This window comes from Corvus kubaryi, unplaced genomic scaffold (assembly GCF_017639235.1).
Source record: "Corvus kubaryi isolate FWS band 111438036 unplaced genomic scaffold, C.kubaryi_AGA036_p1.0 37237, whole genome shotgun sequence".
NCBI lineage: Eukaryota > Metazoa > Chordata > Aves > Passeriformes > Corvidae > Corvus > Corvus kubaryi.
In genome coordinates, this window is record NW_024581068.1 from 148618 (window position 1) to 166948 (window position 18331).

An 18331-nucleotide genomic window follows, 5' to 3' on the forward strand; every position below is an offset into this window, starting at 1 on the left:
AAGGTATCAGCGGCCCTAAGGAAATGAATATCTTTATAAAGAGTAGAGAAAGGTGCCAGCTAAATTCTGTTGTAGTTCCAGTTAATGGTGCAGCTTCTGTTTGCAGGGGAAGGATCTCACCTGGCAGCTCAGCAGTGAGGAATGTGGGGGAAGGAAGGACTTTTCCCCTCCCCAGGCCTGATGGATCTGTTGTTTCTCATTTTGCTCCTTTAGCTCAGTCACACATGATCAACAAATGAATATTTCCTTTTTGAACCCCGGTGCTCTGTACCAGGGGACCTGCAAAGGGCTTTTCTAGAAACCATCCTAATGTAAAAGTGGCGGTTTTTTGTCCCTGGGCCACCTCTTATGGCAGTAAAACTGTTAAAATACCAACTGTTCAGGTTTATCCACTACCACTGCAGCACAGAGACCCCCTGATTGCTTGAATTTTGAATGCTTAAAATAAAACTGGGAAGGAAGTGCAGGCCCTTGGTTTCAGTATTAGCACAGCCCTGATTTGCATGAGGCTGTGCATTCAGCCCTGGTCTCTGAGGATGTCACAAAACCAGCTGCTAATCTCAGTTTAGAAATCTGCACCTCCTTCACATGAACTGGTGACTGTTCCGTCTATCCCTGCATCCAGGGGCAGCAACACATGGAATTTATTCTCCCACTTGCCATCTCTCCTCGGTGTGGTTTGTCTTGTTTTGCTTTCTCTCTTGCAGCTGGGTTGCACCACACTTCGTGGTGATTGTGGCTGCAGCAGTTCCAGATGGTTTTAGGGCTGGCTTGGTGCTCTCAGCCCCAAGGCAGGGAAGCTGTGCTTGGGTGCAGAGCAGCTGTGCCTCAGCTGAGCCTTTCAGCACCAAAATAAAACACGCGCGGAGCTGGAAACGAGCTCAGGTTCAAACTGAACAGTAAAAGCAAACGCCAGCTGTGAGGCTGGGCTGAGTGCAGACCTTACCCAGTGCCCTGTGCTGTTTCCCTGCAGGTTGGGAGCCGCAGGGTGATCCAGTACGGGGCAGCCTTCATGCTGCTGCTGGGCATGGTGGGCAAGTTCAGCGCTCTCTTCGCGTCGCTGCCCGACCCCGTGCTCGGGGCTCTCTTCTGCACCCTCTTCGGTAAGGGCATTGCTGCTCCTCTTTGCTGTTCTGAGGATTTTGCTGTCTTTTTTTATTGAAGGAAAGGACTTTATCTTCAAGCTGATCTTCGGGTTTGTTTTGTATTCAGGGATGATCACGGCCGTGGGTCTGTCAAACCTCCAGTTCATTGATCTGAATTCTTCTCGTAATCTCTTTGTACTTGGATTTTCCATTTTCTTCGGGCTCGTCCTCCCAAGCTATCTCAAACAGAACCCCCTGGTCACAGGTACGTGTTCCTGCTCCTTCTCATCAGCGTTTTTGCCTTGTGCTCACACGCAGAGTCCATCCAGGTACAAAGTGCCTGAGAAAACCCAGATTAGGGAGCCAGTAAAGGCTGTAGGTCTAGACAAGCTCTGTGTGTGCTCAGAGCAGAATTCATTGGGAGGTTGAGACCTGCAGGGAATGTTCCAGTTGGATGCAGCTGAAGCTTTTCTGCTTTCTCTGGGTGCATTGCAGAGCAATGGAAGGAGGCAATTACCAGCTGGGCTGAAAGAAAAACTGAAAGGGTGAATGTGAGTTGGAAATTATGTTAAAAGATTGAGGGGAAGCACCAAGGCAGGGTTTGGAAGGTGGGGATTTGTTTGGGGGTTGAAACTTTCTGTCACTCAGACGTGTTCTGAGCGTGAACTTTAGTTTTAGTGAATTCCTTTAACTGTTAATCAAGTCATAGCTTTGAGGAGTTCACTGGGAAGGATTTCTGTTTAACCCTCAGCAGTGGTTGTGACAGTGTATGTCACCAAAGATGGACTCAAAGGAAATACTTCACTGCTTTGGGTTTGTTTGGGGTTTTTTAAACAAAATATTACCTGACTTTTCTTTCCACTGTGCCTTCAGACCAGGATTTAAGGGCATATCTGTCCTGCTGTAAGTGGTTAGAAAAGCAGATCCTTCAAGCTTTATGTGGTTGATGCAGTGTTCTTCCATAAGAATTCTTGCCCCTCCAAAAAGTAAAGATTTATGAAAAGAATTATTTCAGTCCCCACAATTTTACAATCTGAATGTTTCTCTTTTCCATTTTATGGTTTTCTGCTTAGTTCAGATCAGTTGTGTCTGCAGTAGGAGCTAAAACGGTGTTTTGTGGCATTTCTGTGAGCAGCTGAGACTTCTTGAAGTTGCATTTTGGGGAGCAATGTCCCATGGTGGTGCACTGGGGGAAGGTTCTTGTGCACCAATCCCCACGTGGTTCAAGCAAATCCCTCACTGACCTCAGGAACAAGTGTTCCTGGTTGGCCTGGGTGTGAATCAGCAGGATGTGGATGATGATAAACCCCCAGATGAGCTCTTTTTTCCCTGTTGCTGCAGGAATAGCAGGCATTGATCAGGTGCTGAACGTCCTGCTCACCACAGCCATGTTCGTCGGGGGCTGCGTCGCCTTCATCCTGGATAACACCATCCCAGGTGAGCCCTGAGCCTGCCCTTTCCCTGGGTAACAGCAGCATTCCCTGGAGGCATGCAAGAGGAGCAGGAGATGCCTGCTTTTGGGGCTGCCTGTTCCACACCAGGAGCAGAGTCCTTAACCTGCCCTCCCTTTCCCTGAGAACACCTGGAATCCTTCCCAGGTTAAGCTTCCATCCTGTTAAACACCTTAAAAGAGCTGACAAAAACCAAACCAGTCTCCAGAGGAAAGAGTAAAACTGGTTTTAAGATCCAAATGGAGAAATTTGCCTTGACTTCCAGTTCCAAAATAAAACAGATAATGTGTTTTTCCCTTTTCCTGCCTTTTTGAGGAGTCTGGAAGATCTTTCCAGAGCTTTGCTGAACATGGTGGCTGAGCCTTGAGGTTTTCTTTTTTCTTTTAGGCCTGTGTGTTCTTGCAAAGATATCCATGAATATATATATTCTTCTCCTTTTATTTTGACTTGTAGGGAGCCCTGAAGAAAGGGGAATACGGAAATGGAAGAAGGGGGTTGGTAAAGGAAGCAAATCCCTGGAGGGCATGGAAACGTATGATCTGCCTTTTGGCATGAACTTCATTAAAAAATACAGGTGTTTCAGCTTCCTGCCCATCAGCCCCACCTTCATGGGATACACGTGGAAAGGCTTCAGGAAAAGCAGTAACTGCAGGAGTTCAGACGAAGATTCGGAAGCTACAGTATAGCCTCAGCTGAAATTATATTATCTAGTTGTAGTAAAAGATGTATTTGCAGTTTCTTGCTGATTAAGAAGCATTAAAATATATGTTTTGTATATCTGCATTTAAATTCTGGAACCAGAGCTGAGACGGATTTTAAAAAAAAAAAAAAAAAAGATAAAAAAAGCTTTTCCAGCTGTGGGTGGTGGGAGCCAGGTCTGGTGTCTCTGGGGCAAATCCCACTGATTTTGGGAAGTTGGAGAGAGCTGTGCACCTAAGTCTGTTTGTTTTAAATGGATTTAGGTCCTGCAGGTGTGTAGGTGCTGCTGCAAACCTTTCATTTTCACGGTGATTTTATTGAAGCTCTCGGCGTTGGTTACGCCAGGAAAGCTGAACCTCGGAGAAGGAGGGGGGAAAAAGAGAGAGAAAAGGAAAAATACTTCCTTCTGATTGCATCAAACCCCATAGATGATGTTTTTTACTCAGTGATTTGCACGTTCCACATTCTCAGTGCCCTGGAAATGGGGTTCAGCTGGTGCTGGCACATCGTGAGAGTGTTTAAATCTGAATTATCAGTGGCTTCAGTGACATCCAGTGTTAAGACAGGAAGTTTCTGGAATAACTTTGCCCTTGAAAAAAGCCATGACTGATTTGGCTCGGTGCTGCAGAAGCCACTTATTTCACAGCATTTCTCATTTTTAAACGTTTGCTTTTCCCACCTGGGATTCTCCCACCCCACCGCAGTGCCCAGGATTTCCTTACGGGGACACACGAGGCTGGAGCGTTCAGGGATGGGAAACCTGAACTTCCAGACAGGGCCTGGTGGCACCGTTTCAGTTCAGTGCCTGTGTCCAGCATGGTGTTTCCTGGCCAGGAATGCTAATTAGCTGAGCAGCTCCAAGCAATTAACAGTTGTTACATGCAGGGAGAGCCACACGAGCGCTCCTGCCTTGGGTCTGAGCGGGGTTTTATTGCTGGTGCTGCACAAGCCTCTTTCTTCTCCTCTTGTGGGGCTTCTCCAGAGGCTCATTCCTGCTGGGAAGGGGCTTTGGGACAGCAGAGACACCACACCTGCCAGCCTCACCCACCGGATGGTTTCACGGGTATTGGGTCCAATCAGGGCATCACTCAGAGATCTTTTTCTTTTTTTTTTTTTTTTTTTCCTGGAATAGTCTCAGCTCTGATGTTATGTGGGTGTTCACGCTCATCATGCATTCATAATTAACAGTTTTATTCCTGTTTAATGTTCTTACTATTGCAAGTTAGTTTTAGACTTCAGTGTGGCCCCAAAAGCATTTTCAGCTGTGGAGATCATCAGGGAAATGTTGTGTAATGTAATTTCAAGGCCAGTAATGCTCTACGGTGCTTGCGTTTTGTATTCCTGGAAAACCATAACAGTAGATCCTGTAACCCCCTAATATATTTATCAAAGTTTGACTACTGGACAGGAGCGCAGGAGCTCTGTTTTCTGAGTCTGCTCCCAGGGGAATTTGTTCTGGGTTATTGAAGCATGGACGGGTTGGGGTGGGGAGGGCAAGGACGGAGCTTGACGGATCAGTACTGAGTAGTGTAGAGTCGGAATGGTTCCGTGGATTCCGTTCTCAGCATGCCATGGCTGTTTCCAGAAATTGTTTTATCCCGCTTTTCCCATGTCCAAGCATGCGTTTGTTCCTGCTTCCTTTGGGGAACTTTCAGTAGTTTGCAGTCTTGGTGTCAGTTGGACTCGAGAGCTGGTCGGAAGAGTTGTTGTGTAGTAGACGAGGTTCGTTTGCCTGTGAAACAAAAGTCATTTTTGCTGATTTTTCAGTGTTTCCTCTCCAGGGAGTGAGGTGTTGGATTCCCACGCCCACCCGCACACGGTTTGGGTGCGGGGACCTCTGAGCAGTGGCACGAAGCTTCCAGATTTCCCAGCTTTCTGTGCAACCAAAGATGTGTGGCAGACGTGGGGAAGTTAAAAATACCGATCTGAAAGGAAAACAGAAGCCACCTCTGGTGGCTGTACAGCCCAGGGGGTTGTGGTGATGCCAAATGCCAAAGTTGGTTATCCTGTGAAAGTGGAGAAAGGGAGGAAAGAGGGTTTCATTTCCAGCTTTTTATTTCCAGAGCGTTCCCGGCTTCCCCAGCTCCTCCCGCAGGCAGAGTTTGGTAACTCCAGAGAGAGACGAGGGGATGGGAGCAGAGTTTCTGTCTCACCTGGCTGAGGGAGAGCCGGGCGAGTTCTGCTTTGCCTCAGCAGAGATTCCCCAGACGCTCCAAGTTCCAGGGCAGCAAATCCCGGGACAGTTCCCTCCCCCCAGCCCCGCTCAGCCGGCCCCAGGCCTTGGGAGCGCTGAGTTGGGTCAGTTTGGATCCAGCTCCTCAGTGTGACAGCTCTCCGCCTCTTCCCAAGGGGGAATGGTGGGAGGTGAGCCCCAGGCTCGGGAAGGACTCCTGGATGTGCAGGAGGGGCTGGGCTGAGGACAGAGCTGGGCACAGCAGCCTTGGGAAGAGAAGCTCCCCTGTCCCTTCTGGGGCTCCTGGAGCCCTCCCAGCGGTGCTTTTCTTTGTGAGGGAAACCCCCGGGTTCACCGTGGGTTTGTGCAGCTGCAGGGGGGATTTTGGACCTTAAATCGTTCTCCCACCCTCACTTTTCCTGGTCACTTTTCCTGGTCGCTTTCCCAAGTGGCTGCTGTGAAATTCCAGGGAGCCCATGCTGAGCTGCTGGCAGGGGTGGTGGAGGATGAACCTGCAGGTTTGGGCAGCGTTAAAGTCTCGTCGTGTCTGCTGGGGACGTCCAGGTGTGACCTGACTGCCAGTGCAATGCTGGATTTTCCTCTCTGTCCTTACCTGCCTTTCAAACTCCAACCACCCAGGGAAGGCGGCACCTGAGAGGTGAGTGAAGAGGCGATGAGAAGTTTCAACCAAATTCGAGAGGGAAGGGCAAATATTCATGGTAGAAATATCATTTTGTCATATCAGAGATGGTATCAGTGTATACAAACAAAGTAACTTGGGTTTTTTGTAATTGATATTCTCTTGTATTTTTTTTAGGTTAAATTAAGGGTTCTTGCTGACATGTTGAAACACGTTTTCTAAAGCAAATACTTGCAAATTATGCCTATAGAAATTTAGGTTTCGTAGCTGACAGCTATGACTGAATCACATTGTCATATTGGAGGGACTTCACCACGTACCTCGCTCAGAAAGCTCAACCTTTTCAACCCCAGATTTGCTTTATTGCCTTTTAATACTGACTTGAAATATGACAACTTGGTTTGTACATGAATATTGCAGTATTTTATTTCCATATATTAAAAAAAAAAATAACATTTCCGCTCAGGATAACGACGGCGGTTTTCCTGGGAGGGAGTGGTATGAGTGTCATGACAATGTCATGTGATGGTAGAATTTCTTCATTGACGAATCTATAGTAGTTGTGTATACTTTATTTACCCATGTTTGTGTTCCTACCCAAAACTGGAGGGTTTTTGTTGTTTCCTCCCTGCTGAGCCCTCGGGGCTCCCGGGGCAGAATTGGCGCGTGCAGAGAAAACCCCTCAGCGACGCCCCGAGGAGCATCAGGGAGTGTGACCCGTCATTGACACCACAGAAAGTGTGGAAATCCCGTCCTTTTGGGTACAAACAGCACTCCAGGCACTCGTGGTGGCAGATCCCCGGTGTCTGCTGGTTTGGCTGAGCCCTTGGATGCCTCCACCCCACCTCAGCAGCCTGTGCTTGCCATAATCGATGCATTGATGTGTAAAACGCGTGTGTGAGACCAGCACGACCTTTCATGTTGCTTCTTTGTGGCCTTCTTCCACCAAAAGCGGCTTTTCTTTCCCCTTTTCCTTTCATTTTTCCAAGCAGGGGGAGTGGAGTGGGGGGGTCACTCATTTTTTGCAGCAAAGTCCCACTTGGTGCACGTTTCTCTGGTTTTTGAGGCTGCCGGCCCCGGGGAGCCCACGGGGTCGGAGCTGTGCCGGGGCCCTGGGGTGCGAGGCCACGAGTTCCCGGGGTGGGCTTGGGCTGTGGGAGGGTTGGGATCGGTGTTGGGAGCCATCCCGAGCGTTCCTGGCTGGAATTCCCGTTGGGCTGTGGCTCTGCAGTGACACCCAGGGTGGCAGGGAGGGCTCGGGTGGCCTCTGGCTCTCCCTGCACCTTCCCCGGGCGCTCCTCGTGCTGCCGGCCCAAATTCTGTATTTGTCTGTTTCTAACAACCCTTGGTGTAACAAACTATTGACTGTTCTTAGGCGGTGGGGATACATTTTGTTTTTCCATGACTTTTCGTGACTGACTTTGGCTGTAAAACTTTTTTTGTTCAACAGCAAAAGTTTATTTTGGGGTTTTTTTTTTTTTTGTTTGATTTTTTAGTTGTTGTTGTTCCGAGATGTGTAATTCTTTTACGGAGGTTTTTTTTTATTATTATTCCTTTTTTTTTTTTTTTTTCTAACATTGCTTCATTAAACAACTAAATATTTAAAAATGTAATATTTGGACCAGATGTTGTGAATAATAGTAGATAAAGCTATTTTATTCTGTATTTTTAAAGCTGTTCAGTATAAATAAACGCGGGCATAGATGCAATGTGGCAGTGTGGTGTCACAGTTCCTTTCATGGAGAATCATGGAATTGGAGAATCCTGGGATAGTTTGGGCTGGAAGGGACCGTAAAGCCCACCCAGTGCCACGCCTGCCCATGGCAGGGACACCTCCCACTGTCCCCAGGAAGCTCCAAGCCCCAATGTCCAGCCTGGCCTTGGGCACTGCCAGGGATCCAGGGGCAGCCACAGCTTCTCTGGGAATTCCATCCCAGCCCCTCCCCACCCTCACTGGGAAGAGCTCCTTCCTAACTGATTCATTTCCTCTTAGTGGATAATTGATTTTGGAATCCAGGTGAGGGGAAGCCCCAGAGTCTTTGTAGGAGGTGCCGCCCCAGACTACGACCCCCAAACCCTTTCCTGACCTCGCAGCTCTCATCCCACAGCTCCTACCCCACAGACACACGGAATTCCTTGATTTGTAGGGAAGAGGCACAGCTTGCTGCCCGTTCCTGTGGTTCACTGCCTGTCCCTGCTCTCAGCTGAGGCCCCTCCAGCTCTCCTGGGTGTGGATGAAGGAGCCGAGCGTCCCCTTGGCTCGTCACCCCCTCCCCTCATCCCCAGCCCTTCAAGGACCTCATTTCCCTGCAGCTCCAGTGGCAAATTCCCGCTGTCAGCCCGGAGCAGCAGCGATGCCTGGAAGGGCTTGGGAGCTGGGAGCACCTGGCTGAGGGTACCCAGCACCCTCAGGAATCTGCCAGCCTCCAAGGGAGCTGCTCCTGGCTTTGGGGATGTGGGGACCCCCCAGCACCGCCCCGAACCCATGGGGTGTGGCCCATGGGGACGAGTCCAGCAGTGCTGGAGTCAGGTGGGAACTAAAATAGCAAAAAATCACCCAAATCCACGGCGAGGGGGTGAGAGCAGCTGTGGGATCAAAGCCAGAGGAGCAGCTGTGAGCAGGCCCAGGGATTTCTGAGCGCTCAGGTTTGGGTCCATGATGAAAACCTGATCCTAATCCTGGCTAATCCCCTGGGCTACCGTTTTACAGCTCAGGCCATAATTGTGTTTTCTCCCTGTGCCTTGCCCCAGTCAACATCGACCCAAGGAGGGCAGATCCTGGGCAGAACCTCAAAATGTGGGGATTTCCAGGATGACTGAAACACCCCCGTGCAGGGAGGGCGGTTGTGTGAGAGAGACACAGGTCAAGGATGAGAAGAGGCTTTTCCAGAGCCTCTTCCCATCTGGTTCCCAGAGCTCCCTAACAGCTCTCAGATGCTCCCACACTGACGTGGATCCTTCCAAATTGCTCGGTATTTACTGGCAATCGGCTGGGGGGGTCTCAAAGCTGAAATAATGAGAGGCTGCCAAGGTAGGAAAAAAGGGATTTTGGCTGTTTGCTTGGTCTGGGGGGGAAATAATTGAATATTGGAGAATTCTGGAGCTGGTGCTTTATTCTGGGCCCTGACTGAGCTCCTTGGCAGGAGTGAATCCATCCAAGCTCGCGGTTTAAAAGGCATCTGCTGTGACCCCGCAGTGGCATTGAGCACAGAAATGCTGATTCACCCTGTGGAACAGGTGCTGTTAACTCCCTTTTGCCTTTGCCTGGGGGATTTTTGGCAGCCTGGGGGGATGCTCAGGCTCTGGAGGGGTGGAAGTTCTGCTCTCCTCGCACGTGCATTTGGTTCCTCGTGGATCCGTGCTCACCCCGCTGTGGGGAAGGAGGCAGCAGCAGCCTTGCAGCTGCAGGGATCCCTCACAGGGCAGGAATGGGTCAGATTCCTTTGATTTGGTAAATAAATCCCTCCACCAGGCTTGAGCGTCCCCTCCCCATCACCTGTGGAGTGAGCAGAACATGGCAAAAATCAGGATTTAACCCCAATTCCACAGCCAAGATCCCCCTGTGCTCCCGTGGCGCCTACCCCAAACCTTCGATTTAATTTTATTTTTCCTCTTGCTCCATTTGCCTCCACCCCACGAGCTGAGGGTCAGTGGGAACTCTCCCTGGGGTTTGGGGCTGGCTCCATTGTGCGCTTGGCCGGGCTCTTCCCACCACAAAGGGCCTCTCATCCCCGCCAGCCCTCGAGATGCTGCTGGAATATCAATCCTGACCCGGCCCCGCTCACTTTCGCCGAGTCAGTGCTTCCCTGAGCCAGATGGCTCCTCCAGAACTTCTCATATTTTACATAGAAATCCAAGAAAAAAGGGGGGGGAAAGGCCCATTCCAGCCGTGCCTGCAGAGACGCCTGTTTGGCTCCAGCAGCTGCTTTGATTATTTCTTTGTTTTGGTTTTTTTTTCCTCCCTTTCGTGTGGGCTGTTTCTAGGCAAATTCCTTAAAAAAGAAAAAAAGCCCAGAGAAGCCACAAAGCACTGGGAAAGGTCAGGGGCAGACAAAGGAGGAGGGACATGGCCGCTGCTCCTCGGGAATACTGAACACCCCCAAACTGCCCCAAACTCTCCCCAGGGTGCCGGGAGCGGACGGGCAAGGTGGGACCCCGATCCCGGGAGTGCTGAGCGCCGGTGCAGAGGTAACTGTGACCCCCCCAGCTGCAGCAGCTGCTTCCAGGCAGATTTTATTTCAATTTATTTCCCCCTCCATCCCCTTCTCAGAGGCGGTTTTGGATCCGGATGGGATCCCAAGGCCGAGGTGGGGAACGAGCACACGGCCCCGTTGCACCATCCCGACAACAGAACAGCCAAGTGTGATGCCTGCATGGCTCTGGCACTGGATATCCCAGGAATTGGGGCTTTTTAAGGCAGAAATAACCGCTTGAGCCTGTGTGATGCAGCCCACAAAGCTCCCTCTGGGGATTCTGCACAAAGCTGGAGCTAATTGTGAGAGCATTTCCAGCCTGGCTGCGTGGGATGGGGATTCCTTTGGGATTCTGCTCTTGGCAACGGGGTTGGAGAATCCTTTGGGATCATGTTCCTCACATCAGGAACGGGATCCTGGTTCTGACGGCGGGGATGGGGCGTCCTTTGGGACTCCGGTCTTGGCACCAGGGGTGGGTCTTTGAGACCCCAGTCCTGAGGTGCAACCCGGGTGGAGCCAGGGTGTCCTTTGGGAACCCCAAACCTGCTCCAGGGATGCGAGCTGGAGCATCCTTCGGGATGTCCGGGCGGGGACGTCCCAGGTCCCAGAGGTGGCATCCCTTGGGGTCCCTAGTCCTGGCACCCGGATCCCGGAACCGAGACGTCCTTCGGGATCCGGGTTCCGGGATGACCCCGGCTGAGGGAGGGGGTGTCCCCCGCGCTCCCACCCGCGGCCCCGCCCGCGCCCCTCCCCGCCGCGTCCCGCCCCGCCCCGCCCAGGGGCGGCCCTACGGGGGCACCGGCTGCGGAGCGGAGCGGGACCGGCACCGGCACCGGGTGAGTGCGGGCGGGATGGGGCGTCCCCAACCCCGTCCCCAACCTCGTCCCCATCCCCGTCCCCATCCCGGTCTCCATCCCCATCCCCGCCCCCTGCGCGGGGAGCGGCCCCGGGGCTGAGCCGCGGCCCCTCCGCAGCCGCGGCCGCAGCGAGCGGAGGCGAAAACCGCGCTCACCGCCGGGAACGGGGGGGATCCGGCCCCAAAACCGGGGTGTCACCTCAGCACCCACCGAGCGCCCTCAGCATCGCCCTCCCGCCGGGCTGGAGCAGCCGCAGCGCCCGCGGCTCCCACCCCGGACACGGCACCCTCTGGCCCCGTCGCGCCCGGGCGGGACCCGCCCGCCGCCGTCCCGGAGCCCACGAGGAGCCCCTGGTGGGCACCGGCTCCTCCCGGAGGGCTTCACCCTGAGCGCAGCCAACGGGTCCCCTCGCCTGTCCCCAAGTGACCCGGCACCCCCCCGGCATCCCCGGCCGGCTCTGCCACCGCTCAGCGCTCCCTCCTTCCCTCTCCCCTTCCAGGACGGAGCAATTGGGCTGGAGAACAATAGCGGCGCTGGAAAACAATGGAGCTGCCGCACCTCCCCGCCTAGGGATGCGGGCCGGACGCGGAGAAGGGATCCCAGCTCAGGAGTAGCGGCCGGGCCGGAGGCAGCGCCGGCAGCGCGGCTGCTGCAGCGCAGGATCCGCGGGACGGGGTGAGCGCTCGGCCGCGCGTGTCCGGTCGTGCCCCAGACACCGCTGAGCGGAGCGGCTGCTGGAGGCTCCCGGGAGGAATCGCCGCCTTCGGATGATGCTTTGCTAGCGATCGCAGCGGGATCGAAGCGCCCTTGGGCCGGTTAAAAGCCGCCCCGGGCTGCCGGGGAGCGGCAGCGTTGGTGCAGGAGGGAAAATCGCGGCCTCCCCGGGGAGCGGGATATTCCCACAATCCCTCAGCTGCGCCAAATCCGCCTCTCCCGCCCCAGCGGGGGATGCCGGCGATGCTGCCGAGGCTCCCGTGTGCTGCGAGGGAGGGGACCGAGGCAGCAAAACCCCCCCAAAAATGCAGATTTCTTTGCAGGAGCGGGGAAGAACATCCCTCTCCTGCTGAAAACACGGTTGGGGGGAGGGTTGGTACTTTTTTTTCCAGTTTTGTTGTGTTGGAGCTTCGCATCTCCCCGGGAGCTTGGCGAGGGTGAGGGGCTGTGAATGCGGCCAGGCTCCCTCTGCCCCGCGGGGCAGGTTGGGCTGTAGGGTTGCAGGAAGGGGGTTTAGGGAGGTCTATTTTTAGGGAAGAGAACAAGTCTGGGCTCCGTGGGGTCTGTCCGGCCTGGAAGCAGCGGCGGGAGCAGCCGAGGGCTGTGCGGGGAGGCAGCGAGGGCTGGGATCCTCCTGCCGCGGGCGCAGGGCGTTGGTTCGATGCGGAGCTCAGTTAAAAGCGCTTTGCCAAGCATCAGGAGAAGCTCGGGCCGGGCAGGGCACGGCGGAAACGCGTCAGCTCCGAGGGGGAAACTGAGGCACGGCGGTGCCGGGAACGGAGACGGCCCCAAACTGCTGCGGTTGAGCAACGGAGAAACTTCCACTTTGCCAGCCCTTGGATCTGGGTGGTTTCCAGCCTTTTTCCAAAGCCGCGGCGGGATGTCGGGGTCGGCAGTGCCTGGTCTCCGCTGGGGAAGCTCCAGGAGCCGCCTCTCCCCTCCACGCGCAGCCTGCTTCTCTCCAGACCCAAAAAAGGAAGAATTTGCCCCTTTCCTCGGAAGGGGATGTGATGACAGAGGCGAAGGTGGCAAAGCCGGGGCGTAAACAGGAAACGACTCCTCAGCACGGGAGGATGAACCTGCATTTTGGAGCTCCCCTTCCCTCCCAAAATGCGCCTTTTTTTGGGCTGCAGTTCATCCCCGTGTCCTCTTCGAGGGAATGGGGACTTTGGCTTCGCCCCTTCGTGTCACCAGGATGCTCTGGAGCAAAGCTCCGAGTGGTACCAAAGGCTCCACCCTGGGCTGTGCTGCTCCAGGAGGGGTTTTTTCACTCACTCTGGTGGTTTTGGCACCACTTTCACGCGTGCCAAGAGCCGCGTCCTTTAATCCTCCTGGAACATCCCCAGAGCTTTTCATCACTTGCCAGGGGACACCCACGGTCAGGATGCTCCTTGCTGCATCCCACAGCTGGGAACCCTCAAATCTGGGGCCCCACAAGCAGCTGCTGCCCCCACGTTTATCCCAAACCTGTGAAGTCGGCTGCAGGATCACCCCCCGGTACCACTTTTGATGGATAAATAGGATTATTCCTGGGTTTGCTCCCTGTGGGAGGATGGATGGGGGCAGCAGAGGCGGCTGCTGGCTGCGGGAGGAGGGCTGGTGCTGGGTTTTGCTGGATTTTGCTGGATTTTGCCAGGTTTTGCCGGGTTTTGCCAGGATGCTCGTGCAGCTCCTCAGCTGCTCAGGAAACCCAAAGCTTTGTCAGCTCTTCTGTGATTTTTCGGTGGCAACTTTTTCTTCTGCTTTTTCTCCGGGCAGACCCTGAGCCCCAGGGCTGGGCTGGGCCAGTTTCCTGCCCTTCCCCTCCTGCTCTGACTCCAGCACGGCCTCGTGTGGGGTTTCAAACCTGCCACGGAGTATTTTTGCTGTTGCCAATCGTTTATTTGCTGGGATTTATCCCAGCGTGTGGGATGGGACACTGGGACTGTTGCCCTGCAGAGGCTGTAGGGTTTAGATTCATCCTCTGACAGGTTTTACAGCCTTGGTTGTTATTTACCCGCCTGGATTTTGGCGTGGATTTGGGTGTTTTTCTTACAGGAAAAGGGTTTTTTCCCCCAGGGGACTGGGAGGAAGCACATGGCAATGTGGGAGGTGGAAGAAAACAGCAGCTTGCAGAGCAAACACTTTTTTCTCACCTCAGTTTCTCTTCTGGGAGAAGGGAAGGGAGGGAAAAGACCCTGGAAAAATGAAATCCTGTCTAGGAGACCTTGCACAAACATCCAAGGAAAAGCACGACCCCAAAAGCCCTTTTTTCATCGTTCAAAACCACCCCAGTTTCACATTCCAAGGTCTCTTCAACACCTGATTTCCAAACTGTTTTGAACCCATGAGCGCCCCAAGGGCTTCACCCCAAATCCCATTTTAATTCCATTTTGCAGCGTCCAGAACTCACACTTCAGATCTAAAGGGGGGCCTGTCCCAAGGTGGGATTCTGGGGACTTCCCAAGCGTTTGCAAGGCCCAAAAATCCAGCTGGGATTATTAAAAAGCTGAAGGAACAGCCCAGCATCTCTCCTTGCTTGGAAAATCACCCCTCGTGCCACCACGGGGCTTGGGGTGGCCCAAGGCAGCAGCAGCCTCGCACAGTTGGAAGCTTTGTGGAATGAAATAAGAGTAAAACAAACGGAGGAAAGGAACAATTCCCATTTACACCCCTCCCACCCCCAGCCCTGGCGTCGCCGGGACACCCGTGGATGCTCCAAATGCAAATTTAGCGTAAGGATATCTCGGCAGGGATTAAATTTTCAGTGAGTTTGCGGCGCCTCTGCCCTTATCTGATCTCCCTCCCTTCGCACCGCTTTTCCCGCAGGAGCCTCTCCGAGCTCCACCCACACCTGCGTCCTCCGGGGCCTTTGCCAGCCCCGAGGGAGTTCTATTTGTATTTTTATTTGTATTCCCCCCGTTCTCCGCGGGAGGGTGGCGGGGATGCGGGGATGGGGCGGCTCCCGCTGAGGGCTCCCTGCTCCCTCCCGCAGCTCGGCTCCCATGAGCGCGCAGCCCGAGGATGGATTTCGGCGGCGGAGGGGACCTGGTGCCCTGCGGGAAGGACAAATTCATCCCCAAGTAAGAGCCTCGGGAACGCCGGGACGGGCAGGGAGACGGGGGGAGGCGGGAGCTGGCAGTATTCCAGGGGGAATATGTGGGATACGGGATACGGAATGTAGGGTACGATGGGCTACCTGTAATCTGAAATGTGTGAGGTCATGTGAAACGTGCTGTCTGTGACCTGAAATGTGTAATGTGTGACATATAACGATATATGACAATATATAGCAATATGTAACAGTATATAGCAATATATAACGGTATATAACAATATATAGCAGTATATAACAGTATGTAACAATAGAAAATGGTATATAGCAATATACAAGAGTATATAGCAATATATAACGGTATATAGCAATATATAACAGTATATAACAATATATAGCAATATATAACAGTATATAGCAATATATAGCAATATATAAGAGTATATAACAATATATAACAGTATATAGCAATATACAAGAGTGTATAGCAATATGTAACTATATAGCAATACATAACGGTATATAGCAACATATAACATAAATGCAATATATAACATTATAAATGCAATATATAACATTATAAGTACAGTATATAATATCTAACAGTATATAACATTATGTAACAATATATAACAATATATAACAACATAACAATATAACATTATAAATACAATACATAATATATGACAGTATACAGCATTATAAACACAATATATAACAGCATAAACACAATATATAACATAAATACAAGATATAACATATTATTTATTACCTACAGTATTTTTTGATCTAAATATATATAATGTATTAATATATATTTTATAAAAATATAATATATCATGTGTAACATATAACAATAGATAACAGTATATACCAGCATGTAACAATATATAGCAATATATAACAGTATATAGCAATATATAGCAATATATGACAATATATAACACTATATAACAATACATAGCAATACATAGCAATATATAACAATATATAACAATATATAGCAATATATAGCAATATATAACAATATATAATATATAACAGTATATAACATTATAAACACAATATATAACATTATAAATACAATATATAATATATTATCCATGATCTATAACATACAATATATCTTTGAACTAAATATATATATACTAATATATATAAAATATATAATTTATAACATCTAACAATACACAACAATGTATAACAATATATAACAATACATCATTTATAACCATATATAAAGTTATAAATGCAGTATACACCACTATAAATACAATATCTATCATCTTGTCCATGACCTGTAACACACAATATTTCTTTGAGCTGGAAGGATGGGAGCAACTCTGGGTTTTAACTCAGTTCAGAGGGTTTTGGGAAGAAAAAGCCGTTCTGGGTGGAAAAAAACCCTCACAATTTCCTGAAAAAGAAAACGGTTGCCAGTGGGATTTGGAAGTTTTCCTCAGGAGTGTGGCCAAATGTGGCCATAAACTCCCATAAAAAACGGGCTTTGCTGAAAAAGCCCTGATGAAGAATTGTTCTCCCGTTCTTTGGTGAAGACCAAAGTGACTCCTGAGTTTTAAGGGAGATTTAAAGGGAGGTAAAGCAAATATTGGACATTTCCCTTCGCATGACCCCATGGTTTGGGCTGGTTTGTGTCGGCCGGGCGGTGCTGAGCCTCCTGAGCCTCCTCCAGCCTCGGGAATTAAGGGAATTAAAGCCCACCTGGCCTGCCTTATTTTGACTTTCCAGCGATTTTTCTCCTTGTCCTTTATTCATTCCATTCTCATTTTCATATGTATCTTTATTTCTATTTTTAAAATTTTATTTTTATCTGGATTTTCATCTTTGTTTTTAATCTTTATTTTTGTTTTCATTTTGAATTTGGCCCCGGAGCGGGGCTCAGATCTTTGTTCTGAGGGCTGGAGCCGGGAGCCGACGTGACCAAGTGATCACTCGTGACTCCAGCGTGACCCCCGGAAAATTGATTTGTTTTTCAGCCTCATGACCAGCTGCCCCGAGGTCTGATGGGGTTTCTTGTGCCTTTTTGGGAGATTTATGGGGGACACGGTCACAGGGAGCTTCTCCCCCTAACTGTGGGTGCAAAATGTTGGACCCCCAGCAAAAACCTTCAACCAGGGAGGGCTGGAGGAGGCAAAAGACCCAGATCTGGCTCAAATAAAGCTGGATTTGGGTCCCCAGCAGCGCAGCAGGTTCCTCAGCCAGGGAAGCAATTCCTGCTTTCAGCCCAGGGGTCCCTGAGCAGTGCCTGCAGCGTCCCCCTCCTCCCCCAAAGCCCATCTCAGCACCTTTCCCGTTCTTCCCTCCAGGAATGAGCTGCTCCTGCACTTGAAGACCTACAACATCTACTACGAAGGGCAGAACCTGCAGCTGCGGCACCGGGAGGTGAGAAATGCCCCAGGCAGAGGGAAACTGAGGGAAGTGAGACAGAGAATCGTGGAGCCATGGAATGGTCTGGGCTGGAAGGGACCTTAGATCAATCCAGTGCCACCCCTGCCCTGGGCAGGGACACCTCCCGCTGTCCCAGGGTGCTCCAGCCTGGCCTGGGACACTGCCAGGGATCCAGGGGCAGCCCCAGCTCCTCGGGGAATTCCATCCCAGCCCCTCCCCACCCTCACAGGGAGGAATTCCTTCCCAATATCCCATCCAAACATGGAATCGTGGAATGGTTTGGGTTGGAAAGGACCTTAAAGATCATCTCGTTCCAACCCCCTGCCGTGGGCAGGGACACCTCCCACCATCCCAGGGTGCTCCAAGCCCTGTCCTTGGACTCTGTAGACTGGAGAAGAGAGACTGGATCTGATGGATCACTCAGTGGATATGGAATTGGTCCCTGAGGTCTCTTCCAGCCCAGACCATCCCACGGTTCCCTGTCCTGTGGGGCACTCCCAGATGTTCTGCCCTGGTCCAGGTGGGCGATGTCCGTTCCCCCATCCTGGAAGGTCACCGAGTTTTCCAGGCCTGGTTTGTCCCAGTGGAGCCACCCTGGCTGTCACCAATCCCGATTTTCCCTGTGCCTCAGCACAGTTCTCAGGAGGATCTGCCCCGTGGCCTTACCAGGAACGGGAGTGAGACCGAGTCCAAAAAGTCACAGAATCAAAGAACATTTGGGTTTCAAAAGACCCCAGAGACCCCAATCCCCACCCCACACCCCTGGCCATTCCCTGGGGTGCTGAGGATCCCGTCTGTGCCGCAGGAGGAAGGGGAGCTCATCGTGGAGGGGCTGCTGAACATCTCCTGGGGGCTGCGCCGCCCCATCCGCCTCCAGATGCAGGATGACAACCAACGCATCCGCCCGCCGCCCTCCTCCTCCTCCTGGCACTCGGGCTGCAACCTGGGCGCCCACGGGTGAGTGGGGGGGGGGGGGCACAGACAACCCCAAAAACTCACAGACAGCCCCAAAAACACATAGACAGCCCCAAAACACACACAGACAGCCCCAAAAACACATACAAAACCACACAGAC

General features: G+C 51.8%; 2 protein-coding genes across 7 annotated transcripts in view; both read left to right on the forward strand.

Moving 5' to 3' along the window:
* SLC23A2 (solute carrier family 23 member 2) overlaps positions 1-7757 on the forward strand; it is a 51968-nt gene extending 44211 nt beyond the window's left edge. For all 3 annotated transcript variants that reach the window (XM_042023143.1, XM_042023145.1, XM_042023144.1), the window contains 4 exons: positions 974-1103; positions 1213-1350; positions 2427-2522; positions 2990-7757. In XM_042023143.1, coding sequence (XP_041879077.1) covers positions 974-1103; positions 1213-1350; positions 2427-2522; positions 2990-3222 — 597 coding nt within the window. In that variant the 3' untranslated portion in view covers positions 3223-7757. The remainder of the gene's footprint in view (positions 1-973; positions 1104-1212; positions 1351-2426; positions 2523-2989) is intronic.
* A 2370-nt stretch (positions 7758-10127) lies between these two features.
* The window catches only part of RASSF2 (Ras association domain family member 2), a 14939-nt gene continuing 6735 nt past the window's right edge, over positions 10128-18331 (forward strand). Inside the window, exons 1-5 of one of the 4 annotated variants that reach the window (XM_042023152.1) lie at positions 10128-10236; positions 11598-11773; positions 14787-14874; positions 17174-17249; positions 18064-18212. In XM_042023152.1, coding sequence (XP_041879086.1) covers positions 14816-14874; positions 17174-17249; positions 18064-18212 — 284 coding nt within the window. In that variant the 5' untranslated portion in view covers positions 10128-10236; positions 11598-11773; positions 14787-14815. Of the gene's footprint in view, positions 10237-10992; positions 11078-11597; positions 11774-14786; positions 14875-17173; positions 17250-18060; positions 18213-18331 lie in introns of those variants that run through there. The other 3 variants (XM_042023149.1, XM_042023153.1, XM_042023151.1) reach the window with 3 other exon arrangements.